Source organism: Herpailurus yagouaroundi, unplaced genomic scaffold (assembly GCF_014898765.1).
Source record: "Herpailurus yagouaroundi ecotype Mexico unplaced genomic scaffold, PumYag 140, whole genome shotgun sequence".
Classification (NCBI taxonomy): Eukaryota; Metazoa; Chordata; class Mammalia; order Carnivora; family Felidae; genus Herpailurus; species Herpailurus yagouaroundi.
This window is the reverse complement of record NW_024412395.1, coordinates 3,534,173-3,551,887: the sequence shown is the minus strand read 5'-3', so window position 1 is coordinate 3,551,887 and position 17,715 is coordinate 3,534,173. Positions and strand designations below refer to the sequence as shown.

At 37.2% G+C, this 17,715-nt stretch overlaps 1 protein-coding gene across 1 annotated transcript in view; it reads right to left on the bottom strand.

The window, feature by feature from the left end:
• Nucleotides 1-13,212: 13,212 nt before the first annotated feature.
• MAP3K2 (mitogen-activated protein kinase kinase kinase 2) overlaps nucleotides 13,213-17,715 on the bottom strand; it is a 98,288-nt gene continuing 93,785 nt past the window's right edge. Inside the window, exon 17 of the mRNA XM_040474757.1 lies at nucleotides 13,213-16,670. Within this exon, the coding sequence (XP_040330691.1) occupies nucleotides 16,445-16,670 (226 nt within the window). The 3' untranslated portion in view covers nucleotides 13,213-16,444. The remainder of the gene's footprint in view (nucleotides 16,671-17,715) is intronic.

Here is a 17,715-nt window from a genome sequence, read left to right as displayed (position 1 = left end):
TTCCTGTAGTCAGTCAATGAAATATTTATTGAGCATGTTTATGCGTCCAGGCGCATAAAGCGTCCAGCCACTGTTTTAGTCTTGCGGTAGGGTAGTGAACAAAGTAAAGGCCCTAAATTCTGACAGGGATGTGGGCAGTAAACGCATACGGCGTTCTGTACTCTAAGAAGAAAACAGGGCTCAGAGTAACAGCGCCATTCCAAACAGAGAGACCCCCCCCCCCCCAATGCCCCTCTGAAATGTCATTACTTGAGCAACTGGAACAGCCAGACGCTGTCCCCCAAGAGAGGAGCAGTCCGAGCCTAGGACTCGGCCACACAAGTTTGGCGTCTAAGAGGAAGACAAGAGGGGAGTAGTGTGGCTGGAAGAAGGAGAGAGGACCCACTACTGTACATGTAGGTAGTGGTTCTCAAAGTGGGGTCCTCTGGCTGCATCGCCATCAGATGGAAATTGGTTCAAACAGATGAGAGAGGCACAGATGCAAAGTACCCGGCCCCACCCCAGACCTATTGAATGGTAAAACTCTAGGGGCACAGCAGTCTTGTCATCCACAAGATGAGAACCACTGATATAGAGCCTTATAGGCCATTGCAAAAACTTACAGATTTTATTACAAAATAGGAAACTACTGGAGAGTTTTGAGCAGAGAAATGACAATCTGGTTTAATATTAAAAAGTCAGTCTACACTAGCTGCTGTGTTGAAGATAGCCTTTATGAGGTCAAGGGCAATGACTGCAGTACTCCAGTTGAGAAATTGCTGGCTTTACTAGGGTGGTGGGGATAAAGATGAGAAACAGTGGTTCCAGTCTGAATGTATTTTGAAGATAGAGCAGGATTTGCTGACAGACTGGGTATTGAAAGTGACAGAGGAGTAAAGGATAACTCCAAGATTTTTGGCTGCAGCAACTTCAAAATTGAGGAACCTTAAAGAAGGTACAGGTTTGGAGTGCCTGGATGGCTCAGTCAGTTGAGTGACTTTTGATTTCGGCTCAGGTCATGGTCCCAGGGTCATGGGATCAAGCCCCATGGGGCTCCGTGCTGAGCATGAAGCCTGCTTAGGATTCTCTGCTTCCCTTTGCTCCTCTCTCCACCCCACTCCCCCACCCCCGCTCTCTCAGAAGAAAGAAGGTACAGGTTTGAAGGGGGGGGATTGGACATATTGAATGTGTCTGTTTGAGAGCCATAATAAAATGACTTAAACAACAGAAATTTATTTTCTCACAATTCTGGAGGTTGGAAGTCCAAGATCATAGTTCTGCTCTCTTCCTGGCTTGCAGATTACCACCTTCCTCCTTTCTCACTGTGACCTCACCGTGGGGTCGAGGGAAGGGCAAAAACTCTGATGCCTCTTCCTCTTCACATAAGAACAACAGCCTTTCCAGATTAGAGCCCCACGTGTATGACTTCATTTAATTTTATCACTTCCCTACAGGTTCTATCTCTGAATACAGTTCACATTAGCAGTTAGAGCTGCGACATACAGATTTTAAGGAGAACACAATTCAGTCTATGGCAGTGTTCTAATAGACAATTGAAGGCAGTTGGATGTAAGCCTGAAGTTCAGGGACCTAGAAACAGAAGTTGGGGAATTGCCAGCATACGGTACTGAAGCTATAGAACTGATTGTGGCTGCCTAGGGAATGAATGTAGGTAAAGAAAAGTTCTAGGAACATTTCACAGTGAAGAGGCTGGAAGATAGAGAACCGGGGCAACACCAATCAAGGAGCGCTCAGAGAAGTAGGGAAATGGGGAGTCCTGGAAGTCCTGCTTTCATTTCATGGCATTTCAAGGTGGAGCAAGTGATCAGCTGTGTTAGACGCTGCCAATCAGTTGAGCAAATTGAAGACTGAGATTCAGGCACCGGATTTGTAATGGAGAGATCAGTTCTCAGCTAAATGGCTTTCAGTAAATTGAAGATTTTTTTGGTCCCTGCTCTAAAAGAGTTTCACTCAAGAAGTGGAGGAACCACACCTTACGCTGGATTTTCTGCTTCTCTAGTTTTCATCTGATTACAGTACTACATGCCATGTAAAAATCTTGAAAAAAAGGAAAAGCATAGTGAAAGCTATTTAAATCATATACAATGCCACTCATAGCTATTTACATTTTGGTTTATTTTCTTCCAGGCATTTTTTTTTTCTGTGAGTAGGTGTTTTTATACTATGAAGATGTTACATGGACATATGATTGTATATCCTCCTAAAAACTAAGCCTTTTCACCCTTTGTTAGAATGAATGTTTAATGACTATTTAATTTTTCATGTTATCACTTTATCATGATTTATTTAATGAAACCCTAATTTGGGAGCATTAGAATAGTTACAATTTATCCTATTATATAAATAGTCCTGTAATGAACATCATCACATATAAATCTTTAACTCCATCTGGGATTGTTTTCCTAAGTCAAATTCAGAGAAATAGAAATATTGGGTTAAACATATGGACTTTTTAAAAGCTCTTACTGCCAAACCTGCTTAATTTTACTGAAGGAGGTGATGGGGAAGAATGGCCAATCTAACATTTTCATAATTAAGAAAATATTTTGTGAACTAATATTTGACAAAAATATTCAATGGGGGAAGCTTAATCTCTCCAAGAAATGGTGTTGGGGAAACTGGATAACCACGTGCAGAGGAACACTACTCATAAAAATCAGCTCTAAGTGAATTAAAGACTTAAATGTAAAATCTGAGACCTTATAACTCCTAAAAGAAAACATAGGGGGAAAACTCCTTGACATTGCTCTTGGCAACAATTTTTTGGATGTGACACCAAAAGCACAAGTAACAAAAGCAAAAAGAAATAAGTGGGACTACAATAAACTAAAAAGTTTCTGCATGGCAAAAGAAATAACCAAATGAAAAGGCAACTTATGAAACGGGAGAAAATAATTTCAAACTATTTATCTGATAAAGGGTTAATATTCCAAAAAATATAAAGAACTCAATAGCTCAAAAATAAATAATCCAATTTAAAAATGGGCAGTCGAGGAGCACCTGGGTGGTGTGTTAAGTCGGTTAAGCATCCAACTTCAGCTCAGGTCATGATCTCGTGGTTTTTGAGTTCCAGCCCCACGTTGGGCTCTGTGCTGACAGCTCGGAGCCTGGAGCCTGCTTCAGATTCTGTGTCTCCCTCTTTCTCTGGCCCTCCCTGCTCATGTTCTCTCTGGCTGTCTCTCTCTCTCTCTCTCTCTCTCAGAAATAAATAAACATTAAAAAATAAATAAAAATGGCAGACGAACTGAGTATTTTTCCAAAGAAGACATACAAGTGGCCAACAGACACATGAAAAGATGCTCAACATCACTAATCATCAGGGAAATACAAATCAAAACCACAATGAGATATCACCTCCACACCTGTTCGAACACTATAAGATATAACAGATGTTAGGGCGCCTGGGTGGCTCAGTTGGTTAAGCGTCTGACTCTTGATATTGGCTCATGTCACAATATCATGGTTCATGCGATGGAGCCTTGAATCAGGCTCAGCACTGACAGCGTGGAGCCTGCTTAGGATTCCATCTCTCCCTCTCTCTCTGCCCCTACCCCGCTCTCAAAATAAATAAACTTAAAAAAAAAAAAAAGAGACAACAGATGTTGGCAAACGTGGAGAACAGGGAACGCTGGTGTACTGTTGGTGGGAATATAAATTGGTACCGCCAGTATGTAAAACAGTATGGAGGTTCCTCAAAAATTAAAAATAGAACTCCCATATGATCCAGGAATCTCACTTCTGGGTATCCATCCTAAGGAAATGAAAACAGGGTCTCAAAGAAGTATCTGCACTCCCATGTTCATTGCAGCAGTATTCACTGTAGCCAAGATATGGAAACAACCTAAGCGTCTGGCAATGTATAAATAAAGAAGATGTGGTGCATATATATACAAAATGAAATATTCAGTCATGAGAAAAAGGGAAATCCTCACATTTGCAATAATATGGATGGACTTTGAGGGCATTATGCTAAGTGAAGTAAGTCAGACAGAGACAAATACTGTATGGTATCACTTATAAGTAAAATCTAAAAAAAAAAAAAAATACTGAACTCATAGAAACAGAGTAGAGCGGTGGTTACCAGGGACTGAAGGGTAGAGGAAATGGGGAGATGTTGGTCAAGGAGTAAAATTTTCAGCTAAAGATAAGTAAGTTCTAGGGAGTTAATGTGTAAGATGGCAATTATAGTTGATAATACTGTATTATATGCTTAAAAGTTGCTAGACATTAGATCTTAATGTTCTCACCACACACAAAAGAATAGAAATCATGTGACATGATAGATACTGCTGTGGTGTAATCATATTGCAATATATAAGTGTATCAAGTCAACAGATTGTATACCTCAAACTTACACAATGTTGTATGTAAATTATATCTCAATAAAGCTGGGGAAAAATATTTGGTAATAGGCAAAAACACCTACATTTATCATAAAAGTTTAAAAAATTATGTGGAAGCAAAAATAATGACCACTCATAACTCACCCACCACTTGAGTAACATGTATATCCTCCCGATATTTTTTCTGTTTTTAAGCAAAAAGTGGGATCATACTATATATCTCATGTAACTTGCTTTCTTTCAGTCAGTAATACATGGTGGAGAGTTCCATTGTATGAATATACTAGTTTATTTGCTCAATATCTGTGATGGTTCATTATATGTGTCAACTTGGCTGGGTTATGGTGTCCAGTTGTTTGGTCAAACACCAGTCTAGATGTTGCTACTAAGGTATTTTTTTTAGATATAATTAACATTTACAAGCAGTAGACTTTAAGTAAAGTAGAATATCCTCAATAACACAGGTGGGCTGCATCCATTCAGTTGAAGACCCCAAGAGCAAAGACAGGTTTCCCAAGGAAAAAGGAATTCTGCCTCCAGACAGCAAAACAGTTTTGCCTCTCTGGAGGACCCTAATACAGATTTTGCTAAAGGGAAATGGGGTGCTGCTGTAACAAATAACCCAAATATGCGACCTGGAGGGTGTTGTGCTAAGTGAAATAAGTCAGACAGAAAAAGACAAATCCCTTATTTTACTTATATGCAGAGTCTAAAAAACAAAACAATTGAACCAACCAAAATAGAAACAGACTCATAAATACAAAGAACAAACTAGTGATTGCCAAAGCGGGGGCGAGGGGGGGGGGGAGCGCAACATAGTGAAGGGCATTAAGAGGTACAAATTTCCACTTATAAAATAAATAAGCCACAAGGATGAAAAGTCAATAGGGAATACAGTCAACATCGTAATAACTTTGTATGTTGACAGATGGTAACTACACTTATCATGGTGAGCATTTTGTAATGTACAGAATTGTTGAATCACTATATTGTACACCTGAAACTAATATAAATATATTATGTCGGGGTGCCTGCCTGGCTTGGTTGGTAGAGCATGTGACTCTTGATCTCAGAGTTGTGAGTTCAAGCCTCACATTGGGCATGGAGCCTACTTTAAAATTTTTTTAATTTAAAAAAATATATATTTTGTCAACTATACTTCAATTAAATTTTTTTAACAAAAATATGGGGGTAGCTTTAGAATTAGGTAATGGGTAGAGGATGGGGGAATCTTGAGATGCAGGATAGAAAAAAACTAGAATGCCTTGAAGAGACTGTTGATAGAAACATAGACATTACATGTGACTCTAGTGAGGCTCAGAGGGAAATGAGGATTATGTTATCGGAAATTATAGGAAAGGTGATCCCTGCTATACAGTGGCAGAGGATTTGGCTGGATTGTGTTCTGTTGGGTGGAAAATAGAACTTGGAAACTATGAATGAAGTTGGATGAAAAGGTCGAAGGTGTGTCCTGGTTTCTCTTGCTGCTAATAGTAAAACGTGAGAGAAAAAGATAAATTGAAGAAAGAACTGTGAAGCAAAAAGAAAGAGGGAAGAATGACTGGAGGGCAGCGCAGAGGGCCCCCAGAACGGGCAGGCCCAGGGTACAAATCTGAGTCTATGGACCACCTCATTGGTTGTGAGGTGGCAGTGTCACCAGCCACTGGGCTCCTCAGGACAGAGCATGGAGATAGCGGCGAGTATTCTCCAGTCTTAAAATCTAGTGGAACTTGCTCTGCTAGGTTTCATACTTGCTTGGGACCCATGTCCCCTTTTCCCTTTTGACCTCTCTCTTCTGGAATGGCAATGTCCCTCCTCTGCCTGTCCCACCATTGTGCTCTGAAAGCAGATCACTAGTCTGGTTTCAGAGAGGTTCACACATGGAAAGGAATCTTGCTCCAGCATGAACCCTTACCTGGGGTCTTCTCCATAACTGATGCGGGTGATTTAGATGATGAGATTTGAGTTGGTGGTGTTTAGATGAAATGCTGGGCTTAGAGGTGATGCTAGAATGATGAAGACTTTGGGGGATGTTGGGATTGGCTGGATGTATTTTGCATGTGGGGCAGGTATACATTTTTAGGGGCCACAGGGCAGACTATAATGGGTTTGTATCCACACCCCCTGCCCCCGCCCAACAAAAAGATATGTTGAAGTCCTAATCTCCAGTACCTCAGAATGTGACCTTATACAGAAACAGATCTTTACAAAAGATAGTCAAGTTAAAATAAGGGCATTAGGGTGGACCCTAAACCAACAGAACCAGTGTCCTTCTAAAAGAGGGAAACATACATACACCCAGGGAGGACATCACATGAAGATACTAGTTACGTTGCCATAAGCCAAGGAATGCCTGGGGCTACCAGAAGCTAGGGAGAAGCAAGGAAAGATTCCCCTACAGGTTTCAGAGGGAGAACGGTCCTGCTGACACCCTGATTCCAGGCTTCTAGCCTCCAGAGCTGAAACAATACATCTGTTATAAGTCACCCACTCTGTGATACTTTGTTACAATAGCCTCTATTGTTGGGACCTGTAAAGCCTCAATTTTGGGCTTTTATAGACAAATCTTGGCCCATCTGCAACCATTTCCACAGGATTAATTCTTAGAAAATTGCTGGGTGAGAGGATATACAATATTCTGAGGTTTTTGACTTGCATCACTAAGTTGCCTCTATATGAAGGTATTAATGTAAATGATCTTTAATACTGTGGGAGTATACATTCCTTACACTCTGGTAGTAAGCTTTGTTTTTGTTTTTAATCACTGTTAATTTCTGATTTCGAGAATTGAAGTGTCCATTAAAAGACATGCCAGAGCATGTTGGGTAGGACATTACAGATCTATCCAGGGGAAGATTAACTGCAATGTTTTCCAGGTCAGTCTGGGGTTGGTGTCCTAGAGAGTGATCAACTAAGGCAAAGGAGGGACAATTGAGAAAACACTGTGTCAAGAACAGATCTGGACAAATCAATCACAGTGGAAATAAATATCAGCTTTATTAACACTCAAAGTGCCATTCATTTATATTCATTCCAAAGTCCAGAAGGTTACTCAGAGTAAGCCTTTGCACCACAATCTTTCAAAAAAAATGAACTAACATGAAGAAAAAGCAATTTTCATTGTGCTAATTATTGCAGGCCTTCATGCACAAGAAATCTAAACAAAGATGTGAGCCAACAATATACAAATTTCCATATAAACAAAGTCATTGATCACTAACAAAATATAAACATGGTTTCCTTTCACATTAGATTTCAAAAAAAAAGCTATTTACCAGCAAGAAAAAATAAGTACATAAAAATTGTAAAACTCAGAAATTTTATACATTTTTACAAGCACAATTTCGAATGAACAACACAAAGTCAAAATGTGCATGAAATGTGGCACATACCACACTGTATCTGGCTTCTGGTAGGTTTTTCTAATCATACCGGCTCCTTGTAACATAATACGTTTAGTGACATTCAACTTCAACAGTGGACTTTATTCCTAATACAAATAATTTTTACGTGGTACCGCATATTAAAAACAAGGCTTCCTTAAGTACAATAACATTGTCAGATTGGAAATTTAATTTCCAATTCTTTTTCTGCCAGTTACTTAAAATACACAGTACACTAAAGACACAACAATGTATGTTCAAACTTTTCTAAACCAATTTATAGTCAATTACAGAGGATCACAATATGTCAATGTACTGTTTTATAAATGCGGTCTGATTTTGCCCAGTAAGAGAAAAACTAAAAGTTTAAATCTTTAGGGTAGAATAATAGGAAAATACCCAAAAACAACAGGACAGGCCAACAGCAACTGCAGCTATAAAAAATCTTGACATCTCTTCAAGACAATTTAGTTTCTCACATTTTTTCATAGCTTTGAGGATTCAAAGGCCATTTTGTGGACAGTGTGTTCTTGCTACTGCTTTAAAACCTAGTTTTCCTCTTAATTTGCATTTCACAGAATTCTCACAGGAGAATTCAATTCCCTTCCTTGCAAGAGTATTTTAATTGATATCTAAGTAAATTTGCATCCAATTCTGGAAATACAAATACATTTTAAATGGTTAAAAACAAAATTAAAAAAATATTTTTGATCAGCCAGCTGAAAATATATTCATATAGTAAATAATCTCTCAGAAAGCTTTTATATATATTTAATTATTCTAACTAAACAGTACGCATATAAAACAAGTTCATAAAAATGTAGAAATAAAATGAAAATAAGAAATTACTGGGATATATACATGTGCCTACAGACAGAAAAAGACATCTCCACACACACATCCCCTGATACACAGAGTTACAAGCATACTTTCAACTTAGTCATGATTTTAGAATACATATAAAATCAGAAAGCGATGTTGAACTCCTGAGTTCTCCAACAAAGATAGAACCATAGATAAGTATACTTTGTAAAAGCAAGAAAGTCCATTTAAGTCAGTAATAGCAGTGCAGTTACTGATGGCTACATCTTGAAAGAAGTTAAAACATAAAAGACACAGACAGTAGTTCAATGCACGCATTCGTGATACTCATACACCCATCAACAATTATTGGTCAGAGTAGTAAATCAGTGTACAAATTAAACATTTCCAAAAATGTGCAAAAGTCAACTTTGATAGGAAAAAAACACCTTTGTACATAATTATAAACTGCCCAGCATTCAACTGAGATTAAAAACGTTTACAGAGAGAAACTAATAGATTAAATATAGACAATTTAATGGCTACGTTAAAAAATGTACATTAGGTCAAAGGGTAAATTTACAAATTGATAATCATAGTTTGCAACAATTAAAAGTTTATTCTCAAATTTATCCAAGTTTACTTTTATTTACAATGATACTTGAATAAAAAGAACCATGTGAAATGTAAGAGATGTCAGACATTAAAAGTATTTTTGGTATTAACTCTTATAATATTTCAGAATGCAGGCTAGCAAATTTTAAAACCAATAGCAATAGAAAAAATGTAAACCTTTTACTTACTAATTAAGATTGTATTACAAACAACTGTTTGTTTTTAAAGAAGTATTCTTATCTGTAGACACTGTACTTGCACTTGAACAGGGTATATTGCAAGGGTTTGGCCCACTTTCCTTTGCCCATAAGCCTTTCCAGCTCAAATGTTTCCACTAGCTCTCTCTTCCTATTCCAGGTGGAAAAGTCTTTGGAAAAATTAGAATATGTCAAATCCATTTTGGAGCCTAAGTATCTAATAGAGCTTAAGATGGGACTCTGTTACTTCTCTCTCCCCTCCAAGTAATACATATGCTAAAATCACCACTAGTTACATGTTTTCTTTTCTTTTTTTTTTAATTCTAAAAAAATATAAAGGAACACAAAAGTGCTTTTCAGTTTAGTCACAAACTTTACCATTCTCGACTGGCATAAAGGGACTAAGAAATCCTTATCTGGGGACGAATTCTGCACGTATACTGGAGAGCAGGCTCTTCCTTATGTTCCAAAATGTCTATGGCACAAAGCAGACATCAGCCCATAACCTACTTTTCTTCACAGCTTTCTTAAAAGCCCCTCAAGTCAAACACAAGTTCATAAATGTTAAGACACAAGGAAGAAAGTATGCCACCAACCTGAGGCATCACATGTCAACGTATACGTATATGCATCTATGGTCAAATGACAATAAGATTGGCACATGTACAAGCTCAAGTTTGTAATGTTTATATAGTTCCATAATAGTTGAAGTACGTTCTGTATGTCTAAATGCAAATACTGAGCACCTGTCTTTTTACTTGAAGGATAGATTGAGATACAAATTCTACAAGTACCTGCTTTATCACAATTATACTATAAGCTTACAGGTGGGCAGAAGTAACAGTGATCATCATTTTGGCTATGTGTGCAGGGAATATAAAAGCTTTGGTTTAAAGTGATTCTGATAATACAGATTGTGAATACAAACAAGGAGTCATCAGGCATAGGGAATAACAGTACTCACTGACTAGATGCCTTTGCCGTTATAAACTAAAGTATCATACTACTATCAATTAAAATGCATAATTATGAAAAATATGAAGACTTACATGAGACTGTATACAGGCAACAAATAAAAATGTATTCTTTTCTTTACTCTAGCTATGACTCCTCCCTCAACTTTCTGAGACTGAACCATGTCTGCTCTATCACCAAGAGAAGATTCTCTAGACTCCCCTGAGAGCTCATCACCATCTACAGCTCTGACAGGTGAGTATGGAGAGATGGTTGGCCCTGATACTTTCCACCTCTATTATGGCATACCGTCCAGACCATGGCAGAAGTCAAAGCAAAGCTAAAGCAACTATGAAGTAGGAACAGTGGCTTCACAGCACGCCTTCTCAGCCAACCAAAAAGAGGTATAAGACAATTTCCTTTTGAATACTTGGTAAGCTAAGGAAGCTTGTTTTCATAATGTCTGGAAGAATTTCTATTCCAAAGAGCTCATGAAGAACTATGCAAAATCAATTATTTTCTATTTCAGAATTATATATAAGCTATTATACACACACACAAATTCAATTTTAATCTACTTTTACCAACCAAAAGCTTGGCAATTTACAATAAATATCTTTATTAAACAATCACTTGTACTAGCTACTTGTGGAAAATATGCTGGCGTTCCTACCTGAAGACAATTACACTCACCCACATCAGTAGGTCATACACTTTTCAGTTGTTCTTCTAAGAACGGAGACTAATCTAGTTGAACATTCATACCTTTCCCTCCTTCCCAGCCCTGCCCCAACTCCCACGTGCACACAGACAGACAGACAGACAGACAGACACACACACACACACACACACACACACACACACACAAACACAGTCTCTCTCTTCACAGAAAAGTAAGAGTTTTTAGTCAAAATGTTAATTAAAAGTAAGGATCAGAACTGCTATCCCTGGATTCCTTGCGCATTGCCCTAAGTCTCATTGCCTTAACATTTGTAAACCATTTAAATCACCTCTTTAGGGCAAAATCAACCATTCTAGCCCTGCTATGAAAATCATCACTAAACCATGATATACAAAGAATTTGGACAGTGCCAATGTGACTGACAGTCAAGTTACCAACCTGCAAAAAAATTTGCTATGTCTCTTTAGAATTAGAATACCTCTTTCTATCCTTATCGTAGGCATTCAGGTCTAGTGGAGACTGCACTTTGTCTATCATAGACTAACGCTAATGTTTCTCTTCTAACATATATAGATGTAAAATATGTACATATATATATGTAAAATAAAAAGAGGTAGAAAAGGGTAGGAGGAAGCAGGCATTAAGAAAGATTTAAGGGTCAATATACAGTCCCAAGGCCAAATGAACTCTTGAAGCCTACTGATTTTGGAAAAACCTTCATTTCGGTGGGTAACTTGAATTATTATTGATATAAAATAAAATTAAGGCATACAGAGAAAAAGGCACTACCAAAAATGAACAATTAAATTGCTTTTCATTAACAGTTAATCAATCTTAAAATTCAAATAAATATGAACATTACATCTGTAAAAAGGCCAAACTTAATATAAAATAATGAGGTCTCAAGACACTGTCCTGATCCTGGCATATGTAACACTGTTGACAGGATTCAATTTCTATCAAATGTTTTGGGCATTTTAATAGTTTAGACTAAAAAAAAAAAATTTATTTTCTCTTTGAAAGAAAAAGCAGGGAAAAAAAACCTATGGAATTTATGCCCCTCATCACAGGAATTGAGTAGGTACTGAACTTTTATACAAGAGGGAGTTCTGAGAAAGGCCTCCTGACCCCAGAGGGTCCCTCCAATTTGGGGATACTTTTAATCTCTGTTAATGACATTTTAGTTTGTAACAGCCAGATTACCCAAAATTTCTTTCCCCTCATTTCATAAAAAACAACAGCATTTTAAAACATCATTGCTGGGGGCACCTGGGTGGGTTAGCTGGTAAAGTGTCCAACTCTTGATTTCCGATTCGATTTCAACTCAGGATCTCATAGTTTGTGAGTTCCAGCCCCACGATGGGCTAAGCAATGACAGTGCGGAGCCTGCTTGCGAAGCTTGCTCTCTCCTCTCTCTGCCCCTCTCCCACTCCCTCTCTCTCAAAATAAATAAGTAAACATTTAAAGAAAAAAGAATTAAAAAAAATCAGTGCTAAACTTTCAGAGTTAGGGTATGCCATAAAATAAGAATCCATTTGCCCATGTTTCCTCCTAGACTGTGACCTACTTAAGGGATAAGTTAATCTAGTACCTGACATAATAAACCACAATTATTGAATAAGCAAGTGAAAAAGACTCACCCTCTTTAAAAGAAATTGATAGATTCCTATATTTGATTGACACCAGGTGACTGTGTATCCAGCTACTGGTCTCTAGACCCCAAATGAAACCATTGGCACAGAGCTCTTCTGTGGGTCAATCTGCATCTGACGAACATCTTGGCTTTTGCACCCAAGCTTGGTCATCCCTATAAACTATTCAGATTTGATTTTCTTAGTGTCTTCACATATCTTATAACAATTCCATCTCAGAAGTACTACAGACCACACCTGACATATATAAAAGCTAAAGCAGCAGAGAGCTATTAACGAAATAATTCCACCTTCTTCATGTACTTTCTATTGGTAATAAAATAAAGCCTCCCTCATGTGAAAGCCAATTCAAGTTTTCATTTTCTTTTATATTTCTGTCTATGCATTAACATTCCAATCTCATAGAAATTATGTAAGGTTGACTGCCTTTGAGAACTTTCTAAGGCATTTTCAAGTTAGAAACATGTTTTATAAATGAGAAAAATTGAAAAATTTTCAAGATATTCATACTGAAAATTTCAAAGTCTGTATACTTTTAAATACATTTTAAAGAATTACCATCAAAATTTCCATTAGTCATTGTGATGTTTTTTAACCCTTTTATTCAGTACAGTTTGTTTGCAATGTAAAAGATCTTGTATTTGGTCCAAGCCTAAGTCATGCCATTTTGAATCTCTCAAGGCCTACGTAGAAAGATATTTCCTGAAAAGCACATATAAGACTGCTAGTGAATCTTCTCCAGCACCAAAAAGTCTGCCACTATCAAAGCAGAACACATTATAAAGGCACAAAGTCAGCAGTCTGGCCATTTTCCAGCCTCAGCAAAGAAATATTACAGTATAGAAGAATCAGTTGTGCATTTAAAAAACAAAATACATTGAGTCATCTTTAAAAGTTCAAATTTCATTTGTTGATCCATACCATTATTAGAAAGAAAAAATTGGAGTGTTATATTTAACCGCCCCTAATGGGGGGGGGGGGGGAGGGGAGGTTCTTTTCAATTTTTTTTTTTTTTAATTTACTTTTGGTCTTTCACACCTCATCCCACTTCAAGCTTTTTTGTTCTAGTAGTTTTTGTATAATATATTAACTTTTATTGTGGTTTTGGTACCTTTACAACTTGTTTGAAATAAATTCACATCACATTTTATATAGCAATTCTGTAAACTATTAGTCTATTTTAAAGTCTTTACATAAAGAACGATACTTTCCCACATTTTCCTTATAAAACAAAGGTCTTCTGCAGCAGTGTTAAAGCAGTAATTTCTTTTCAGGTGAATTTATTTTCTATGGCACTTACAGAAGAAAAAAGAGACTGAAGAAAGCAAATGATTTTGCTTTGGGTTTCACAGTCCCCCAAGATTTCTCTCTAAAGAGCATCTGTCTCATATTCTACACTGCTGGTTACCCTGACAGACCAAAAATGAGCCCAAAGGAAATCAAGACTACACAAGACAAAGGAATGAAGGAAAAGCCCACTGGTCCAGATACCATCTTGCTCAAGCAGAAGAGATGCCTTCACTCATAAAAGATAAAGAAATTATAATAGATCCACATCCTTGGTTACTATGTTTATAGCACAAGATTTGGCAGTTGATTTTCCCGGGGAAGGGCCACTAATTCATATTCTTCTTTGTAAGCTGCTTCCTTTGATTATGAGCGTATGGGAGAAACTTTGACAAGCATATTTGTGCTTTGACTTTTTTCTCAGCCTAGCTAGTGGTATTTCAAATATTCCTACAGAAAATGCCAGATAGGACCTTGATATAGGAAACCAAGATCTACCTATCTTCAGAAACAAAGTAATTTAAAAGAGTCCCTAGAAGAGCATACCTTTAAGCAGAAAATAAAATACCAGAGCTCCTTATGAACCCTATAAAAGGCAACACATTTAGGGCCTCCAAAAAGACTATTTTCTAACCTTTAAAAATAAAGCACTTAGCACTTGCTTTAATATGCTGAAAAAATCGCAAGTAGCCAAATTACTGATGTTATTGATATTTTTCAGTAGCATAAGTCCATTAGAGCTAATGGGAGTTTCCCAGCTGCCTCTTTCCACTGGATGCCCTTGCTCTTAGGGGATACGCTGTACTAGAAATACCTTAAACCTTCCCATAAAATAGTTAATACTCTTTTCTGATATGCTTTGCTTTTCTCACAATTATGAACTGACTTTTGAGGAAAGAATACATACAGATGGCTGGGTTTAACAGGTTCTGTGTTTAAATTCATTTTGTTTCTACAATGGAAGGTACTGGTTTTGGTGTAATATGCAGCTGGTAAGGAAAGGATTGCTATCTTATGTTTGTTGAGATCACTCACCCTTGACTTAAAGTAGTGGTATCTGCTCTTGTAAAACCCTCATTATGCACTATGCATCACTTTCTCTCTGAAATTTACTTTTTGCAAGGACCCTGCTCTGCAAATGGCTGTTTTCAGTTTATAACTGGGGCTGGTCTTTGCATCAGGGTTCTCAACTTCACCACTTTTAACATTTTGGGCAGGATAGTTCTTTACTTGGGGAACAGGGTTGCTGTACTTGTACAGTGTAGTTTGTTTGGCAGCGTCCCTGGCTTTGGGACACCAGATGCCACTAACATCCTTCTAGTTGTGACAGGAAATATCATCTCTGGGCACTGCCAAATGCAAAGCAAAAGTAACCTCATCTGAGATGTGAGAACCACTATTTTACATGGTAACTATTTTTTGGTGCTTTAGTATTCTGTGATCCCAAGAACAAGGATTTTATCTCATGACACTAGCTGTAACACATGATACTCCAAGTTAAATTCTTAGTTCCCAAAGAATGTTATCCATGGGGAATCAGGAGCTAGAAATAGGGAAATACAGTATACATGATTTTGATTTTTTTTTTCCCTTAATTTTGGGACTGTCTACCTCTGATAAAGAACACAGTTGCAAATATACTAAATAATATTTAGTTCTTCTTTTCCTTATTTCTTTTGACTGGCAAATGTGGTTTCATCTGCTCGCATGCTGATATAGAGCAATCTTTTTTTGCCGTTTAATTTGGATTTGCTCACTGACTTCCCATATCTGCTTTAAACTAAAATAGTACCGTTTTTTTTTTGTTTTTTTGTTTTTTTTTTTTAAGCAGAAAGCTATCCCTCAAGGTTTACAGATTCCAGTAACATGGATCTATTATAGTGTATTCGCTTATTATACTGGTTAGAATTAACAAATAAACATACCTCTTAGAGATTCATATTTTCTATCGAGATTCCTACTGAGCAAAAAGCTTGGTAGACAGAGGTTAGGATCTAAAGAATACAGATATAAGAAGGAACCTATATTCTTTAAGTTGAGTACCTACCCTAAACTCAAGTTTAGGGCTCAACCCCACAAATGAGGATCTATTTTAAATACTATCACTAAAAACTACAAATCATACATCATTTTCTTCTCCTTGTTTTTCATGTCTCCCCATCACCACGAATCAATCGGTCAGTGACGCAGGAAAAGACTCTACAATCTTTAGGTATTTTAAATGATTTGTTTGTACTAAAAAGAGTGACTATGTACTAAAGTGCTTTTATCTCTCTGAACCACATCAGTACATTATAAAAAATTAAAAAAAAAAAAAGGAGTTTCAAGTTCTTGAAAGGGAAAAAAAAGATTAAATATAAAAAATTTAGGTTACTATTATTAAACAAACTTAACCAAGAATCAAGAGAAATACTTTCCCTCTTGTCTTTTTCTCCCCATCTCTCTTTTTTATAAAAAAGAAAAGTGCAGTCAGAGAGAAGGTGAATGAATTGATGGGAGCTGGGTAGAGGCACAGTAGAGGTACCGGCTGCTAGTGATAATGCACAAACATGTGCCTTAATAGTTCATCAGCTGAAGGTCTCAGTTTGGCCTCTATAAAGATCCGTTTGAGGAAATCTCGAGTATAGTCTGAGACATGAGGTGGCAGCTTTGGGTTTGTTGGCTGAGTGGCAATTTTAAAGATGGCAGCCATAGCTTCAAATTCTGCCCAAGGAGGCTTTTCAGTTAGCATTTCCACCACAGTACAGCCCACACTCCTAGAAAAAAAAATTACACAAACAGTATCACCATGAAGGAAAGTCACTTAATGACACAAGAAACAGGACTGAAGTCCATATACATTTAAATACAACTTGACTTCAAGTTTAAAGTTTCATTGAAGGATTATAATTATATAAAACTAAAATTTAAAGGTAAAATCAATGAAAATAAACCACAATAAGGGCTAATTCAAATGGTTAGGCAGAGAACATTATTAATTTTATAATTTTTGCTTGGTATTATGTAATTCTCTAACCTGATTATTAAATATTACTTTTGTCTTACAAAGGACACAAACATTAGAAATTCTGTTTGCCTTGGGGCACCTGGGTGGCTCAGTTGATTAAGCGCTGGACTTCAGTTCAGGTCATGATCTCACAGTTCATGAGTTTGAGCACCACATCAGACTCTGTGCTGACGGCTCAGAGCCTGGAGCCTGTTTTGGATTCCATGCCTCCCTCTCTCTCTGCCCCTCCCTCACTTGTGCTCTGTCTCTCAAAAATAAACATACATTAAAAAAAATCTTTTTAATAAAAATAAAAAGAATAAAAAAAAAAAGAAACTATTTGCCTTTAGGTGCCTAAAATGATTAATCTATTAAACACTTTTCTCAGTGAGAAATAGAAAATAACCATTTTATGTTCTCACTTAAAATTATTAAAAAACTAAAGATTAACTGAATTACAAGATACTAGCAAAAAAGGTTAATAACTTTCAAAGATCTTCAGGGAAATACAATGAAGGTAGTTTTCTAATGCTGAAATCTGCTTTAGATGAAATCCTGTCTAAAGAAAGGAAAACAGGTTCAAAAACTCCTTTTGTTTAATTATTAAGCCACAAAGAAGCAAAATGAAGGGGCACCTGGGTGGCTCAGTCAGTTGGGTGTCCAGCTTCGGCTCAGGTCATGATCTCATAGCTTGTGAGTTTGAGCCCCCGCATTGGGCTCTGTGCTGACAGCCCAGAGCCTGGAGCCTGCTTCAGATTCTGTGTCTCCCTCTCTCTCTCTCTCTCTCTCTCTCTCTGCCCCTCCCCCGCTCACAC